At 41.6% G+C, this 19,833-nt stretch overlaps 1 protein-coding gene across 3 annotated transcripts in view; it reads right to left on the reverse strand.

Moving 5' to 3' along the window:
• Positions 1-19,555, reverse strand: part of LOC115142851 (phospholipid transfer protein-like) — a 31,443-nt gene extending 11,888 nt beyond the window's left edge. The window contains exons 1-5 of one of the 3 annotated variants that reach the window (XM_029682646.2): positions 19,188-19,555; positions 5,437-5,554; positions 1,978-2,098; positions 1,617-1,716; positions 428-556 (exon numbers count right to left, since the gene is read on the reverse strand). In XM_029682646.2, coding sequence (XP_029538506.1) covers positions 428-556; positions 1,617-1,716; positions 1,978-2,098; positions 5,437-5,439 — 353 coding nt within the window. In that variant the 5' untranslated portion in view covers positions 5,440-5,554; positions 19,188-19,555. The other 2 variants (XM_029682647.2, XM_029682648.2) reach the window with 2 other exon arrangements.
• Between the last annotated feature and the right edge of the window lie 278 nt (positions 19,556-19,833).

A 19,833-nucleotide genomic window follows, 5' to 3' on the forward strand; every position in this document is an offset into this window, starting at 1 on the left:
TAATGTTAAACATTATTATTGCACACAGAGTGAGTCCATGCAACTTAGTATGTGACTTGTTAAGCAAATTAACTTATTTAGGCTTGCCATAACAAAGGGGTTGAATACTTATTGACTCAAGACATTTCAGCTTTTCATTTTTGATTTGATTTGTACACATTTCTAAAAACATAACTCCACTTTGACATTATGGGGTACTGTGTGAAGGCGATTGAGAAAAAAATGGAAATTTAATCCATTTTAAATTCAGGCTTTAACCAACAAACTGTGGGAAAAGTCAAGAGGTGTGAATACTTTCTAATGGCACTGTATATCTAATAGCAGGTTCCTATTGATATTGGAGATGTTAAGGAGTGAGCTGAGGTAGAGGGGTGACTTAAATGCACTAGGCTAGAAATAGAGACAGTAGTGGGTAAAGAGGACTCACAATAACCAGTATAAGATGTGTCTCTGGAAGCTGAGAGTGATGGAGGAGTTCTGCACCTTGAAGAGCAGTCCTAGGCCAGGCTGGAAGGCCAGGTCAGCGTAGTTCAGGTTCAGCTCATTTATCTTCACCCTGACCCACAGGAAGGAAGAGACTCAGATCAGTGCTTGGGCTGATACTCGAAAGTCACAAGAAATCTGACTAGAAATGTACTAGAAGTTATCTTTTGGTTGCAGAAATCCTGTAGCCTGGTTGCCAATTGGTTGAAGTTGGCCAAAACAGAAACAGTGAGTGGGTAGCAATACCCTCTACATGGGTTGATTTTCCAAGAACCCAGATGTCTAGAAGATTACATATAAAGTCAGTTTGGCTGATGGTTTAGCTCACTTCATGTAGTGAGCTAAACCATCTGTCTGGTTTACGAGACTAGAGCATCTTTATCCCTTAAAAGAGAATGTCCTGTTGCTAAACTTTATAGGTAATCTTTTAGAAATCCAGGTTCTTGACAAATCAACCAACTCAGACTCTGCCCACAGTTCCATGATACAGTGGTTCTTCCTTTAAAAGTTGCGTCATACTGCAGCACACCTTGTGGGCTGCCGCAGAATTCTATGGAACATTATTTAATTGTCAGCCATTGTTACCATTAAGGCTAGTTAGTGCTAGTTTAACCACCAGAGGGCATCTTTGAGAAGCATTTGATAGCCTTCAATATTGGCAGTACTAGAGAATTTAAAACCTTTTTTTGTAAGAACATGGTAAAAAAAAAAGGCCATTCTTGAACATGGGGTGAGACATTCTTACTAATTTCTAAATAAAGCCAGTTTTTTATTTAGAATGATTTATTTCAGTTTTTAGAGGGAGAGAAACCAAAAGCCCACCATCGCCTCATGGATCTCTCGGTCGCTGCCGGCACTGGTATCGAACCAGCATATGGAACAACTCGGTTTGCACTGCGATGCAGTGTCTTAGACCGCTACGCCACTCAGAAGGCCCCATCCACAAAGTTTTTAATGCTGATCAATTGCTTGCACAATATATCAGGGTTAATAATAGTAATAATAATACTTTATCCCCCTTCCACATGTTTGAGTTTAACTACAATATTTGTAGGCACTCAAATTAAAGGGATCTGGAGCAATTCGATGGCAGAAACTTCTGAGCAATAACGTGGGTGGATCCCAGGGCTTACTCTTTGATGGTGTACTGGAAGTGGCCCTCTTTGCCTTTCATCTCTGGCATGGTGATGTTGCTCAGTTCCTCAACCACAAACTTCTGCGTCTCGTACTTCACTGAAATGCAGGTTGAAAGAGTTGAGTTTAGAGTCTAGAACTACCTAGTGAATACCTTAAGCAGACAATCCTGACAACTGAGAGGGGCTAAATGGATGACGGTGCTTTGGTAGAGAAAAATTCAGATAGTGGCAATGCAGCAGAGATGACATCTTGCTTTGGTCAAGACTGACCATTGAAGACTGTCTGGGACCAATGTAGACTGTTGAAAGCTATTAATATCACATGTACAAGAGCGTTTTTTGGGGGTGAATTTCTTACACATTTCGAGCCCCCTGTTAGTGATCCGGATCTTGCAGCCTGGCGGTTCTTCTGCTGACATGGCGGCGATTAGAGGGAACAGGAAGAGGATAGACACCATACAGGAAGCCATCACGAGTGCCTGCACGGTGGTCCAAACAGAAGAGAGGGAGAGTGGATAAGGACCCAGCCACCTCAAAGCTTAAAAACGAACACGTCCGACTCAACCAGGGTTGACTTCGGACCTAAAGAGCCTAAACAGAGTAAGTATTGCCTTACTTGTAGAACTACTCAATACTAGACCTCCAACCGGTCACTCTCAGTCATAAAATTATCCGTTTATCGTTGGTGACCAGCTTTCTGAGGTTGCTTTACTCTTCTTCGAAACTAGGGCGATAACATGATTCATCCAGTTCTTATGAACTTTATTGATGCTTTGTTCCATGAGACACAATATGACCCAAAAGTCAGGTCATCAAGGTTTATATCATAAAATAAATGGGTATTAATTTCAAACATAAAATGTCATATTAAAGTCAAAGGTTATTTTTAAAGTCAGGTTATGAATGCCTTTTGGAGAAACTAAGTGCACTGCCTATCTCAATGTTCCTCTTACCCTTTTCCTGGTACAGTGAACAGAATCGAAAACTAAATGTAGAGACATGATTACTAGCCGCTTACAAACAGGTACACTGTGCCCCTTTCATTATCAAAAAGATAGGCAATTCAGAGATACTATGGCAGTGTAGTTACAATAGCAGAATAGCAGATGTTATTGTAGGCTATTCTGTGCATTCATATTGTCAACCTTGCTTACAAATGTTTTGAAAAGAGTCCCTAGATATCATGAGCAACAGCAACGTCAATGGAGTTATTCCTTTCTTGTCCTATACACCACTCATGCCCCACCACCCCACATTCTCTCCATCACAAGTTAGAATTCAAAGACTTCTCTTCCCTGAAAAAATCCTCCACCAAAATCTTACCTCAAAGATGGAGGGTCTGTGGAAGGCCAAACAAAAGAGAAAAACAAAGAGAACCCCTAAATGTGTGTCTTCTTTAAGGTAGCTCCACAGTCTGAAATTCAAATGCTGCACTCTGTATCTCTGCCCTGCTGTAGCATGTACAGTTGCTGAGTAAGTGAGTCAGAGAGAGAGAAAGAGAGAGAGAGAGAGAGAGAGAGAGAGACAGAGAGAGTGTATGTGCATGTCAAAGAGTGTGTATGTGCGTGTCAAAGAGAGTGTGTGTGTGTGTGTGTGTGTGTGTGTGTGTGTGTGTGTGTAAAGCTGCACAGCCCTTTGTCTCATTCAACAGCAGGGGCAGCAGTGATTGCTCTACTAACCCCCCATGGTGTGGAACTGAACGGCTTGAAGGAAAGCAGGATGTCTTTTGACCCATAAGATTGACCAAACAACCAACCCCGCCAACCCCATTTAACTTAGACTCTCTACAGTCTAAACCCACCCCGGGAATGAAACAAATACTCGACAGTAACTCACTAACATGATCTTACACTGTTCTCAGATCATTTGCCTTATCTGGTCTTATCAGCATGTGTGTGTGGAGTGCGGGAACCGGTTAACTCAACAATTGGAGAGAACAAAACGAGATAGAGCAAAGTTCTTCAAGGGGACTCAAGGAGGTCATTGACCCCCAAGGGGGACATCTCCCCAAAGGCATTTCCCATTGATTAGACAATATTTATACAATTTTCTCATCCCTTTCTCAGAATATGTACAGGGGTGAAAGATTGAGGGTTCCCAGAAGGAACTGCTTCAGTGTCTTCTGCACAACAACATTGACCACCACACAAGGATGAATGCATGTGCAGCTGTACGTGTCTCACTTCAGACATATAAACCACCAAGTGTTTAAAGCTGCAATATGTCAATTTTTGTATTTGTTTTTATAGTGGTCATCCAATGTGATGCAACAGTAACAATATTGTGCCTCTCCTCTAGCCTTCCTAAGGAGAACCACTGCATTCATTGGTTTTCATTTTCCCTGTCTGGTCGGATTTTCCAGCCAGATTTTGGGGAGCACACAATGAGTGACGTGTTTTCCGTCAGTGAGGAGGCAGTGTGATAGCTAGCTAGCTGAGCCCACGGCTAGCACTTGGCTAATAGCTAGAGGAAATAGCTAGCTTACAGACATGGCAGACACGAGGGGCAGAAGACCTGACCCAGCAGCAAATATTATTCCATCTAAGCCAAAGAAACAGACACATTTTGAGAGCAGACTGGCAAAAAGGGAAAGTGATAGAGAGCGGGCCAAGATGAGAATAAACCTTGGATTTGCGTTCACACAGTGGAGAGAACTAACAGAGTTGAAGGGATTGTATTCGATTTGTTTTCTGCTGAAAAGGTAAGTTATTGATCTGAATGCCCTGTCTTCAGTCAGCTGTTGTACAACACAACATTTTAAATCGTATTCCATCTTTCAGCTGAAGGAGAAACTACAAGAACAAGTCTTGAAGGTGAAGTGTCTACACATTGAAAAATACACCGAAATCCTAGAACTTCAGAGAGCAGTGTTGAGAAGACTGGGCTCTCAATTGGGGCCACCAAGGAGTATGATCCTGAGATCAGATGACCCAAGACTCCCTGAAGTGCTTCCACCAATAACAGCTGAGCTGCTACAACTTCGAGGAGACGTTGCCATGCAACACAGCATGCAGTAAGCACACATTTGAGCTGGGAAGGACTGGCGCCTTCCCTGTTGTCAGACTTTGTGGTTCCCGGAAGTGTGAAAACCTACAGAGCATTCATAATTGTTGTTGAAAGAGGTGGGCTTACAACCAAACATATATATCATATAAATAAGGGACGTTTGTGGGGGCAACAATAAACCTGTGTGAGAGACAATACTTGTGCCTGTTTTATCTAGCATATAATCATGAGTATTGTACTTTTGTAATGGTTTTAGAATAATTTACTAAACTGTTCTCTTTTCCTGGATATCTATACTCTTGATGGTTTACACTTAAAATTAGCAGACCTACAGGTGGGTAGATATCTAGAAAAACAGATGGACTACCCTGGTGTAAATACAGTAATAAAAAGTTGGTTCGGTTACACAGATCAGGTCAAAAAGGTATATTATGGAGATAAACAAGAACACAAGGTAGTCTCTGTAACCTTCCTCAAAATAAAAAAAATACAGTGTAAGGGAAACTGAACTGTACTGAACTGATATGAACCAGACGAAGGCAAAATTCATGCAAAAAAATGACGGAGTATTGTTCCTAATTGGGATCCAAATAAAGAATAAAGTACAGTATAGTGTTAACCTGTTATGTAAACATAATTGGTAATAAATCAATTGAATATTGCAGTGGTGAAATGGCAGCAGTTGTGTGTTGTAAGGTGCAGGAGTCTCCCTGTAATTCATGCAGGTGCACCAGCGAGGTTGTCTGGAGACTGTGGGATAGCTCTCCGGTACTCCATGATGTCAAAAATTACTCCAGGTAGATGGTACTACCATCTCGGCCAGCCTCTCTTCTTGCAGTCGAGCAGCCCTTTCAATGTCTTCCTGTCCAATTCTTTCTGCAGCCCTGCCTGTGCCCCTGGACGGTCTGTGGCTCTTCAAAACTGGAATCCTACAGACAAAAATATGTGCACACAACACTTATGATGGGTTAAGAAATGAACACATTCAACCAGAAAAAGCATGAAGCGGCAGCTAAAATGGTTTGCACTTTGAATCTCAACACGAGGTGGAGATGATAAACCTCCTGGACAATCACTGGTACAACTGACTAGCTGTCCAAAGTACAGTATCCTCGAAAGCGAATTTAAGTAGGACCATCCTGTTACTCTGCTCAAACCATCTTATTACGCTAGTCTCATCACCTCATTGGTGAACCATTGATATTGGTGGCTAGCCTATCTTCAAGAGCGAATGAAAGGGAAATCAACTCTGTAGTTCTGTTCAGGACTACACGAAAAGTCACCGGATACCGGACAACTACAAAAAAGGCAACAGTAGAAGAGCTGTTGGAACCATTTTGGACAATCAGAGCCTTACAAGCTTGCCGCGAAAAGGCCCAAACCCCTTTCCAAGGCTGCCCCGTTCACCGAGAGATCGCCAGCGAACCCAGGCATTTCACGCAAATACATTCACATGTTCATGATTTCTTGCTCATTCATGTGCAACGTATAAGGTTATTGTAGGTGAGAGTAGTTTCTGAATGTGATAATGTTATTAAGTGTCTCTGTCCCTCTCTCCCTCTCGTCTTTAACAAGTATCCATGTTGTTGTCATTCCGCTAGGGACCTGTTTACATCGTATTACATCTCCAGTCAATAACCAGTGCAGAGTGCATATGTTTATCCTGTGTTCCCATTTAGCTAGTAAATAAATAATTTAACCAATTTGTGTGGTACTGAATCATAACTAAGGCTCTGGTTTTTGCAGATGCAAGGAGGTTACGACTGTTCAGAATGGTGATATGATACAAGGATATGATTAATAAGTTGACTGTTTATAGATGTGATGGGTAAAATACCTTTTAGAGTTTAATTAAAGAACTTCTCTTGTGGTGCCCCAGATCCTAATGAGTTAATTGTTACATGATTCATTTAAATTGGGTAACAATTAAACATAGTTAATTAGATAAATAACAGTCTTATGATTAATGTTAAAGTCAAATCACGACAACATTCTACTGCCAATGATTGTCTATGGAGATTGCATGGTCGTGTGCTCGATTTTATACACCTGTCAGCAACAGTGTGGCTGAAATAGTTGAATCCACTCATTTGAAGGGGTACTTTTTGCATATATAGTGCATGTACAGTGTGGCATTTGCCTTGGGCCGTTACTCTTCTCTATTTTTTACAAATGATTTTCCACTTGTCTTACAAGACTCTAAAATGACTAAGTAGGCTGATGTTTGCACACTCTAAACATCAGCACCAACAGCCAGTGAGCTCACTGAAACTTTTAGCAATGACTTGCAGTCAGTGTAAGAATGGGTAATTAATAATAAACTGGTCTTAAATACAGTTAAAGTCGGAAGTTTACATACACTTAGGTTGGAGTCATTAAAACTAGTTTTTCAACCACTCCACAAATTTCTTGTTAACAAACTACAGTTTTGGCAAGTCAGTTAGGACATCTACTTTGTGGATGACACAAGTGATTTTTCTAACAATTGTTTACAGACAGATTATTTCACTTAGAATTCTCTGTATCACAATTCCAGTCGGTCAGGTTACATACACTAAATTGACTGGCACAGCTTGGAAAATTCCAGAAAATTAAGTAATAGCTTTAGAAGCTTCTAATCGACTAACTGACATAATTTGAGTAAATTGGAGGTGTACCTGTGGATGTATTTCAAGGCCTACCTTCAAACTCAGTGCCCATTTGCTTGACATCATGGGAAAGTCAAAAGAAATCAGCCAAGACCTCAGAAAAAGAATTGGAGACCTCCACAAGTCTGGTTCAACCTTGGGAGCAATTTCCAAACGCCTGAAGGTACCACATTCATCTGTACAAACGATAGTCCGCAAGTATAAACACCATGGGACCACGTAGCCATAAGATCAATCCCAGAACAACAGCAAAGGACCTTGTGAAGATGCTGGAGCAAACAGGTACAAAAGTATCTATATCCACAGTAAAACGAGTCCTACATCAACATACCCTGAAAGGCCGCTCAGGAAGGAAGAAGCCACTGCTCCAAAACCGATATAAAAAAGCCAGACTACGGTTTGCAACTGCACATGGGGACACAGATTCTACTTTTTGGAGAAATGTCCTCTGGTCTGATGAAACAAATATTGAACTATTTAGCCATAATGACCATCGTTATGTTTGGAGGAAAACGGGGAAGGCTTGCAAGCCGAAGAACACCATCCCAACCGTGAGGCACAGGGGTGACAGAATCATGTTGTGGGAGTGCTTTGCTGAAGGAGGGACTGGTGCACTTCCCAAAATAGATGGCTTCATGAGGTAGGAAAATTATGTGGATATATTGAAGCAACATCTCAAGACATCAGTCAGGAAGTTAAAGCTTGGTCGCAAATGGGTATTCCAAATGGACAATGACCCCAAGCATACATCCAAAGTTGAGGCAAAATGGCTTATGGACAACAAAGACAAGGCATTGGAGTGGCCATCACAAAGCCCTGACCTCAATCCTATAGAAAATTTGTGGGAAGAACTGAAAAAGCTTGTGCGAGCAAGGAGGCCTATAAACTTGACTCAGTTACACCAGCTCTGTCAGGAGGAATGGGCCAAAATTCACCCAACTTATTGTGGGAAGCTTGTGGAAGGCTACCCGAAACGTTTTACCCAAGTTAAACAATTTAAAGGCAATACTACCGAATACTAATTGAGTGTATGTGAACTTCTGACCCACTGGGAATGAGATGAAAGAAATTAAAGCTGAAATTAAATCCCTCTACTATTATTCTGACATTTCACATTCTTAAAATAAAGTGGTGATCCTAACTGACCTAAGACAGGGATTTTTTTACTAGGATTAAATGTCAGGAATTGTGAAAAACTGAGTTTAAATGTATTTGGCTAAGGTGTATGTAAACTTCCGACTTCAACTGTAGATCTAAAACCAAAAGCTTTGTATTCGGTTCAAAGCATTCTCTTAGACCTAAACCTCAACTGGAGTTGTGTATAAATGGTGTGACCATTGAACAAGTTGAAGAAGCTGAACTCCTAGGAGTAACATTGGATGGTCAGTTATCATGGTCAAGTCATATTGACAAAGTTGTTGTGAAGATGGGGAGAGGTTCAGGATGTCTATTGTAAAAATATGTTCTGCGTTTTTGACACCAAGAACAACTGTACTCGTTGTTCAGGTTTTGATATTGTCCCATCTTGATTACTGTCCGGTAATATGGTCAGGTACAGCAAAGAAAGACCTAGCAAAGCTGCAGCTGGCTCAAAAAAGCAGCACGCCTTGGCCTTAACTGCACGCACACAGAACCAACATCAACAACATGCATGATAGTCTTTCGTGGTGGAGGGTTGAGGAGAAATTGATTACTTCTATTCTAGTAATTTTAAGAAACAGTTGTGTTAAAATTGCCTAACAAACTTATATAATCTATTTCCATGAACTTTAAACAGACATACATACCCCACTAGACATGGCACTATGGGTTTCTTCACACTACCAAATCAAAAACAGATTTAATGCGTGGCTCAGTTATGTATAGAGCCATATCATCGTGGAATGCTCTGCCACCAGAGGTTACTCAGGCAAAAAGCAAGTTTAGCTTTAAAAACTAGATACAATGTTTTTTATCACAGCGCCTCTCCTCTTTCTACATATCTAATTTAAATGTACTGCATATAAGAATGTGGATATACGAATGTGTGTAAATAGTATTGTTGTTGTCTTTCCTATATGCATAAGTACCTTCGAAAGGTATTCAGAACCCTTGACTTTTTCCACATTTTGTTACGTTACAGCCATATCCTAAAATTGATTAAATAAAAGAAAATCCTCAGTAATCTACACACAATACCCCATAATGACAAAGTGAAAACAGGTTTTTAGAGTTTTTTGCAAATGTATTAAAAATAGAACAGAAATACCTTATTTACATAAGTATTCAGACCCTTTACTATGAGACTCAAAATTGAGCTGATGTGCATTCCGTTTCCATTAATCTTCCTTGAGATGTTTCTACAACTTGATTGGAGTCCAACTTTGGTAAATTCAATTGATTGGACATGATTTGGAAAGACACACCTGTCCATACAGTGGCAAGAATAAGTATGTGAACCCTTTGGAATTACCTGGATTTCTGCATAAATTCGTCATCAAATTTGATCGGATCTTCATCTAAGTCACAACAATAGACAAACACAGTCTGCTTAAACTAATAACACACAAACAATTATACGTTTTCATGTCTTTATTGAACGCATCATGTAAAAATTCACAGTGTAGGGTGGAAAAAGTATGTAAACCCTTGCATTTAATAACTAGTTGACCCACCTTTGGAAGCAACAACCTCAACCAAACTTTCTGTAGTTGCGGATCAGACCTGCACAACGGTCAGGAGGAATTTTGGACCATTCACCTTCATAAAACTGTTTCAGTTCGACAATATTCTTAGGGTGTCTGGTGTGAACCACTCTCGAGGTCATGCCACAGCATTTTAAATCAGGTTGAGGTCAGGACTCTGACTGGGCCACTCCAGAAGGACTATTTTCTTCTGTTGAAGCCATTCTGTTATTGATTTACTTCTGTGTTTTGGGTCGATGTCCTGTTGCGTCACCCAACTTCTGTTGAGCTTCAATTGGCAGAAAGATAGCCTAACATTCTCTTGCAAAATGTCTTGATAAACGTGGAAATTCATTTTTCAGTCGATGATAGCAAGCTGTCCAGGCCCTGAGGCAGCAAAGCAGCCCCAAACCATGATGCTCCCTCCACCATACTTTACAGTTGGGACGAGGTTTTGATGTTGGTGTGCTGTGCCTTTTTTTCTCCACACACAATGTTGTGTGTTCCTTCCAAACAACTCAACTTCAGTTTAATCTGTCCACAGAATATTTTGCCAGAAGCGCTGTGGAACATCCAGGATGCTCTTTTGCGAACTTCAGACGTGCACCAATGTTTTTTTTGTACAGCAGTAGCTTCTTCCGTGGTGTCCTCCCATGAATACCATTCTTGTTTATCGTAGACTTGTCAACAGAGATGTTAGCATGTTCCAGAGATTTATGTAAGTCTTTAGCTGACACTCTAGGATTCTTCTTAACCTCTTAGCATTCTGCACTGTGCTCTTGAAGTCATATTTACAGGATGGCCATTCGTATGGAGAGTAGCAACAGTGCTGAACTTTCTCCATTTATAGACAATTTGTCTTACTGTGGACTGAAACATCAAGGCTTTTAGAGAAACTTTTGTAACCCTTTCCAGCTTTATGCAAGTCAACAATTCTTAATCTTAGGTCTTCTGAGATCTCTTTTGTTCGAGGCATGATTCACATCAGGCAATGCTTCTTGTGAATAGCAAACACAAATATTGTGAGAGTTTTTTTATAGGGCAAGGCAGCTCTAACCAATATCTCCAATCTCGTCTCATTGATTGGACTCCAGGTTAGCCGACTCCTGACTCCAATTAGCTTTTGGAAAAGTAATTAGCCTAGGAGTTCACATACTTTTTCAAACCAACACTGAATGTTTAAATTATGTATTCAATATCGAAAAGAAAAATACTATAAACTGTGTTATCAGTTTAAGCACACTGTGTTCGTCTGTTGTTGTGACTAAGATGAAGATCAGATCAAACTTTGCCTAATTTATGCAGAAATCCAGGTAATTCCAAAGGGTTCGCATACTTTTTTCTTGCCACTATAAGTTCCCACAGTTGACAGTGCAAGTCACAGCAAAAACCAAGCCATGAAGTCAAAGAAATTGTTCTTAGAGCTTTGAGACAGGATTGTGTCGAGGCACAGATCTAGGGAAGGGTACAAAAGAATGTCTGCAGAATTGAAGGTCCCCAAGAACACAGTGGCCTCAATCATTCTTAAATGGAAGATGTTTGGAACCACCAAGACTCTTCCTAGAGCTGGCCGCCTGGCCAAACTGAGCAATTGGGGGAGAAGGGCCATGAGGTGGGAGGTGACCAAGAACCTGATGGTCACTCTGACAGAGCTCTGGAGTTCCTCTGTGGAGATGGGAGAACTTTTCAGAAGGACACCATCTCTGCAGCACTCCACTAATCAGGCCTTTATGATAGAGTGGTCAGACAGAAGCCACTTCTCAGTAAAAGGCACATGACAGCCCGCTTGGAGTTTTCCAAAAGGCACCTAAAGACTCTCAGACCATGAGAAAGGTCTGATGAAACCAAGATTGAACTCTTTGGATGAAAGGCAAGTAATCACATCTGGAGGAAACCTGGCACCATCCCTACAGTGAAGCATGTTGGTAAGCCTGCTCCAGAGTGCTCAGGACCTCTGACTGGGGCGAAGGTTCACCTTTCAACAGGACAATGACCCTAAGCACACAGCCAAGAGAACACAGGAGTGTCTTTGGGACAAGTCTCTGAATGGCTGGTTACTCAAGAACAGAGCCCGGACTTGGACCCGATCGAACATCTCTACAGACCTGAAAATAGCTGTGCAGCAACGCTCCCCATCCAACCTGACAGAGCTTGAGAGGATCTGCCAAGCTTGTAGTCTCATACCCAAGAAGACTCAATGCTGTGATCACTGCCAAAGGTGCTTCAACAAAGTACTGAGTAAAGGGTCTGAATACCTATGTAAATGTAATATTTCCGTTTTATACATTTGTAATAAATTAATAACAATTTCTAAAAAAACAACTGTTTTTGCTTTGTCATTATGGGGTATTCTGCATAGATTGATGTGGGGGGAAAAAGCATTTAATCAATTTTAGAATAAGGCTGTAACTTAATGTAACAAATTGTGGAAAAAGTCAAGGTGTCTGAATACTTACCGAATACACTGTATACCTGTTATTATTATTATATATTTATTGATTTAATAAAATATCTTATGTTGTTCTTGTCTGTTACGGTTCTGTACTTTGTCATGTATTTGTATGTTTTATGTGGACCCAAGGAAGAGTAGCTGCTACATGTGCAGTAGCTAATGGGGATCCTAATAAACTATACCATTGAATATCATCCTCCATCCCCCAGTTATGGGAATCTTTCTCCAGATAACTATTTTGGCTGATAGGAAACAAGTGTTTTGCAACGGAGTAGAGTGAGGGTACTCCAGTTTAAACACACATGTGTGCTGTGGTATTCAGGCCATTGACCGATAGAGAACTCGTGAGTGAAGAGATCTGGAAAAAGGGTGTGTTTGTATGAGCTTGTATTGATGTGATCTTGTGTTTAGTAACTCATGAACTCATGTAGTACATAATATAGGTAATTTGCAGTGGTACGTAAGGTTTATTATTATGTGTGTGCAAAATCATTTCAATTTTAAATAACAAAAAACCCAATTCAAAACCCAAAAAAGAGCTGCCCCCCAAAAAACTAAACAACAAACTTGCTAGATACCATGGTTGAGGTCCATTTTGAATTGAGTTGCGAATTGCTCTTTAATTCCAATTCAATTCTTGAATTGAATTTGAATTGGCCACACCACACAGGAGGCAGAATTTGAATTGAATTTGAATTAAAGGATGTACAATTTAATTCAATGAAATTCAAATGGCTTATTTATTCTACACATCACTATACAAATGTTTATTTTGACATCATGTATGGATACAAATTACATGTTGTCACACCCTGACCATAGTTTGCTTGGTATGTTTCTATGTTTTGTTTGGTCAGGGTGTGATCTGAGTGGGCATTCTATGTTGTGTGTCTAGTTTGTCTGTTTCTTTGTTTGGCCTGATATGGTTCTCAATCAGAGGCAGGTGTTAGTCATTGTCTCTGATTGGGAACCATATTTAGGTACCCTGTTTGGTGTTGGGTTTTGTGGGTGATTGTCTCCTGTGTCAGTGTTTGTACCACACGGGACTGGTTTCGGGTTTTCACATTTATTGTTTTGTAGTTTGTTGATGTATAGTTTTTCTTATTAAAAAACCATTAACTTCAACCACACTGCGTAATTGGTCCGCCTCTCCTTCGACGGAAGAATCCCGTAACAGAATCACCCACCACAACAGGACCAAGCGGCGTGGTGACAGGCAGCGGCAGCAGGAACAGCGAAGTATGGACATACTACTTGGGAGGAAATAGACAGGTGGGCGGTCGACCCAGGGAGAGTGCCGGAGCCCGCCTGGGATTCGCTGGAGCAGTGCGAGGAGGGTTATAGGAGAATGGAGTTGGAGAGACGAGCACGGCGACGCGGACGGAAGCCCGAGAGTCAGCCCCGAACATGTATTGGGGGGGGCACACAGGGAGTATTGCGAAGCCAGGTAGGAGACCTACGCCAACTTCCTGTGCTTACTGGGGGGCTAGAGAGACCCGGGCAGGCACCGTGTTATGCTTTGGAGCGCACGGTGTCCCCAGTGCGGGTGCATAGCCCGGTGCGGTACATTCCAGCTCCGCGTATCGGCCGGGCTAGAGTGGGCATCGAGCCAAGTGCCATGAAGCCGGCTCTACGCATCTGGTCTCCAGTGCGTCTCCTTGGGCCGGCTTACATGGCACCAGCCTTGTGCATGGTGTCCCCAGTTTGCCTGCATAGCCCAGTGCGGGCTATTCCACCTCGCCGCACTGGCAGGGCGACCGGGAGCATTCAACCAGGTAAGGTTGGGCAGGCTCGGTGCTCAAGAGCTCCAGTGCGCCTGCACGGTCCGGTCTATCCAGTACCACCTCCACGCACCAGCCCTCTGGTGGCAGCTCCCCGCACCAGGCTTCCTGTGCGTGTCCTCGGCCCAGTGCCACCAGTGCCAGCACCACGCCTACAGTGCGCTTCGCCTGTCCAGCGCTGCCGGAGCCTTCCTCCTCTCCAGCGCTGCCGGAGTCTCCCGCCTCTCCAGCGCCGCCAGTCTGCATGGAGCAGCCAGAGCCGCCAGTCTGCATGGAGCAGCCAGAGCCGCCAGTGAGCATGGAGCAGCCAGAGCCGCCAGTGAGCATGGAGCAGCCAGAGCCGCCAGTGAGCATGGAGCAGCCAGAGCCGCCAGTCAGCATGGATCAGCCAGAGCCGCCAGGATCTGCCAGAACCGCCATTCAGCCAGGATCTGCCAGAGCAGCCAGTCAGCCAGGTTCTGCCAGAACCGCCATTCAGCCAGGATCTGCCAGAGCAGCCAGGTTCTGCCAGAACCGCCATTCAGCCAGGATCTGCCAGAGCAGCCAGGATCTGCCAGAGTCGTCAGCCAGTACGGAGCGGCCCCTCTGTCCAGTGGGGTCATTTAGAAGGGTCGCCGTGGCTAGGAGGCCACGGAAGCGGACAATGTGGCGGGCTAAGTCTATGGTGAAGTGGGGGCCATGTCCAGCACCAGATCCGCCACCGCGGACAGATGCCCACCCAGACCCTCCCCAATAGGTTCAGGTTTTGCGGCCGGAGTCCGCACCTTGGGGGGTGGTACTGTCACACCCTGACCATAGTTTGCTTTGTATGTTTCTATGTTTTGTTTGGTCAGGGTGTGATCTGAGTGGGCATTCTATGTTGTGTGTCTAGTTTGTCTGTTTCTTTGTTTGGCCTGATATGGTTCTCAATCAGAGGCAGGTGTTAGTCATTGTCTCTGATTGGGAACCATATTTAGGTAGCCTGTTTGGTGTTGGGTTTTGTGGGTGATTGTCTCCTGTGTCAGTGTTTGTACCACACGGGACTGGTTTCGGGTTTTTACATTTATTGTTTTGTAGTTTGTTGATGTATAGTTTTTCTTATTAAAAAACCATGAACTTCAACCACGCTGCGTATTGGTCCGCCTCTCCTTCGACAGAAGAATCCCGTAACACATGTAACATATGGTTGAAACATGTCATTTTAAAAACATTCTCTTGAAACTATATTAACTCATTACAGTGGCATGTTTTACAGTGGCTTATTCTAAGAACATATTGTGAGTTGTCTATAATAATTTATAATTCCCTTAATGTTTTAAATATCAGGAAATATACATTTCCCAGAATACATTAGATGAAACACTGGAGTATGAAAGGGAACAATGATCTCATGACAATGAAAAATACTGTTAGAAATCTTTAATAAAATGGTATGTGTATGCTTTGCATTAATAAGTGTCAGATACAAATCTGATAAAAGATTTGTCAAATGAATGATACGTTTCATGTCTCAGTTGAATTGGTTTGAATTAAATATTTCCTTCCATTCAAATTCTGCTTCCTGTGGGGTGTGGCCAACTCAAATTCAATGGTTCAATGGAATTAAATATAGAAATGACGAATTGACCACAACCCTGCTCAATCCCAGTCAAGTAACTAGCAAACTAGTGATGTTATGCGTGTTGAGGCTTTGCATCAAGTTTCCTCACTTGATCTCAGAAATAAGATATTATGCAGAGCCACTGCTACATCTCTATATAAATATTTGTCATAGCCTCAGGCCCTATTTCAATAGGCCTATGGCTTAATTTTAGGACCCCAGGGACTATATTTGCTAGTCAAAGTATTACTTTCATTGAGTGAAGAAGATGAGCTGCAATATTGCCGTCTTTGGTTCATTATTTTCATGTGATCACTTTTTTTTCTACTTTCAACATCTTTCAGAGACTCTCAAAGTTAGCATTTTATCATTACTAAAACACAGCACCTTAAATTCCACTGAAAGGTGTCCTCATCAATTAAGCTTTAACTTACACAGTCACACACACCAGTTTGAAACAGAAGAATGTATTGAGATTTGATCAAATCTCTAATCTCAGTGTTGGAATTCATCCAAGTGATATGATCTAACATAATTACAGTAAACACAGGATTTAAATAGAGACCGCTTAAACTGTGTACATAAACAGCATTTTCCACATCCACTTAATACCTTTTGAATTGATAATGGTATGAATTGAATTGATAATGGTTTGTAAACCCCTAATTGGGTGAAGCCTTCCTATAGTTCACTCTGTTGTATCATCCCACATCATAAAACACAAATCCAAACCAGTCTGGAAAAATACATTCTGTGCAGCATCTCAGCACGAGTCTTAGGATATTAGTTTCTAACTTGAATTTAATAAACACATTCAACAATACCTGAAAGTCATACACCCATACTCACCTCTGCTTGTGCCATTGTGGAGATGGCACAGACAAGTATTTGTCCTCTCAACTCATCAACTCCTGGGAACATTGAATTCTGAGCTGCCTGGTCTGTCTACATCAGTGGTTCTCAACCCTGGTCCTGGGGACCAACAGGGGTGGACATTTTTGTTTTAGCCCTAGCACTACACACCTGATTCAAATCATCATGAGTTGATCATTTGAATCAGTTGTGTAGTGCTAGGGCAAAAACAAAAATGTGCACCCCTTTGGGTCCCCAGGACCAGGTTTGAGAACCAGCGGTCTACATCATCTTAATCTCTTTTACTCACATCCCTCATTTCCCTAATTTTGCTTGAGCAGTGAATATAATCGGACATCATACCAATTTTAGAATACATGTAAGTGTATATGCAAAATCCCAAATGATGATTCATTTTCAAGACCTGAAACATCCTTGAGGGGCCCAGTTTACAGACCGCTTTATTTGTGCAATTCTGTCTATAATTTGTGAGAGAACCTGTCTTCTCTTAAGAATTGATGTTTTGCTTTTTAAAAGTATGATGATTGAAAGGTTATTTGAGGTACTCCATGCCACAAGGTCAATTAAATAACAGTAGCCTTGACATTTGGAAAACCAGTCTTCTGACAGGTAAAATACAAAAACTGGCTAGTACCAACCATTGGATAGATTGTGCTAAACCAGTGGAATGTTAGAACTGTAGCATACTCTTAAGACAGTGAGAATTTCCCAATAAGGTTGCCATTGGAGACCTATATCATATATTTTTACCAGTTTTATTGACCTGGTGCAATGTTAGGTAAGTTTGGTGTATGTCATGTCGATTTAGGTAACTTTTATGCCGTCAAGTTCTGTTGCACAAACAACTGAACTGTGCAGGAATGCTGAACAAATTGGGAGCCACAGGGGCAGGGTTGTTTCAGTGTTAAGCTGTTGCCATTTAAGTCTCTGGAGCAAACAGATCCTAATGGTTCCCAGCTCCTCACCACAATGATGGCTCAGCTCATTTCTTTTATGTATATTTGAACATAAAACAGCCATTCTGAGAAGTGGGAGGGTATTTATAATGAGCTAAATGGGGTTCTGCATCAATTGTAGGCTACCGCATCAAATTGAATGGTGAATTAAAATGTGCTCAAAAGGGGTCAGACGTAATAGGTTCGTCATGTTTAATAATTTTAATGGCCATAGTAGAACAGAACATCCGTACACCACCAGATGTCAGTGTTGACAATGTTTGGTGAAAGTGGGACGATTTTTCTCCTGACCTGTATGTCTGGGATAAAATATCAGGGGCATACTCATTACACTGATTCTGTTGTAAAACGTTTCTTAAACGGCAAACAGAACGAAACTGGGAGGGCCCTACCTCAATTTGCCAATTGAAACTCTAATTTGAGTTGTTCGGTTTTGCAACCGTTTGGACTAATGATTACTCCCCAGATGTAACACTGTTGGCATGCACGTTTCAAACAACCCAGTCACATCTGAGGCACAGTAATCACAGCAATAAAAACGATTTCTTGAGATCATGTGCAGGGAACAGATGGTATAGATTTTTTTTATTTTTTAGAAATGTCTGAAATTCCCCCAGCCTATTACCAGGACTGCAACTTGACAAATAACCAAAATATGTTATACAGTTTATAATATTTAGCATTCAGTGCACACATAATGGAACAATATAAAGAAAGAGAGAATATCAACATGAATTTAAAGTTGTTAATTTAATAGTCTTATTAATCTATTAGTCAACATAAAGACATGAGTACATACATCTGGTTGACATGGTATCATCACATAGGCATAATGCAACATCTTCTAATAACATTATACTAAATACATAGACTACTGAGCATGTCACTAATAATGAGTTGTATCAATTGAAAATGTAGACACTGCACAAAACTACACAAAAGTGAATATAATTCGATATTATTTCGTAATCCCAACCATGCCATCGGAGTATTACTGGTTAAATAGTTCAGACGAGTTCGCAAATGTGTTTTGGCCTGACCACTTTCACAAGCAAAGTTCTGAAGAACTAGCTACTAAGATTCTGTAGCATGTCAACGTTTACAAATGCCCTTCCACATATGGCTACTTCTCAATGACAAACATTGCCTAGAACGACAACTAAACTGGCGCGTGCGCAATACCAAGGCCCGCGTCCCCGAAACAAGATGGCGGAGAAGGTGGGGAGGAAAAGGTGGAGGCAGGTCCGGATTGAATAGAGCAAAGGCTATACAAGGTTCCCAACAAACCTCTATAAGGTAAGGGGAATAACCACAATAGCGCTATAGGAAGGCCATGGGAAGGTGGCGGAACATGCAGGGTATCATATTATCCACTCAAAATGTACACGCATTGTCAATGCACGAAATAAAGAAACAATGTTGTCTGCAAGGGTTGCTATGACTCGATATCGCGCGCTATTTTGTCTCAACCAAAGTGCGCGCCTAAATATTTGTATGTGCTTGAAGTAAAAGGGGTTCATATACGCCTATATTGACAGCATATACCTGGTACCCTTACTAATTCTCGTCATTTATATGTCACACTAAGCCCATTTCGTACAGTATCCTACCGTATTTGATCTGTTTTCCACGTATCTCCCTACTTGTGTTCCGAGATACTGCCGTTGCCTTTCATTGTGTAGCGCAACTACCAGATGTTCTCCCCTCATTCGTGTTTGTTTTCGGGTGGTGTAGCAGGCGCATGCGTGTCCTTTTGCTAAATTCTGTAATCAACGGTAAAGATAGAACACGCATCTGCAAGATGTCAATTTTAAATGTTATGTTAATCAAAAGGACATCAAATTAATAATGAATCACTAGGTACTAAAATGCATAGGTATAGGTAGACAGTTAACTATCTAGCCTCGTGTTTTATACATACATTCATGTTGATTTAGCTAGATAGTTTCTTCACCAGCGTAATCCCCACTGCTGGTATCACTCTGCTCGTTCGGAGGGATTTGACGCAGATTTTGCCGGTGCACTGTTGCCAATAGCACATTGTGGAAGTACAACATAATCTATCAAGCTGCTGTTTACGTTACCTACCTAGAAGCACTAGTCTAGCTAATTACTCTCTTGTGCGCTCGCTACGGGTCTGGATGAATGGGCTCTATCATTCATTCATTGAATGATTACCACTAGTAGGCTACCATTCACTCCAGACGATAACCGCAGAATTGTCAGGACGATCAACAGGTCTTGTTGTTGAATAGT

Source organism: Oncorhynchus nerka, unplaced genomic scaffold (genome assembly GCF_034236695.1).
Source record: "Oncorhynchus nerka isolate Pitt River unplaced genomic scaffold, Oner_Uvic_2.0 unplaced_scaffold_36___fragment_2___debris, whole genome shotgun sequence".
NCBI classification, from domain to species: domain Eukaryota; kingdom Metazoa; phylum Chordata; class Actinopteri; order Salmoniformes; family Salmonidae; genus Oncorhynchus; species Oncorhynchus nerka.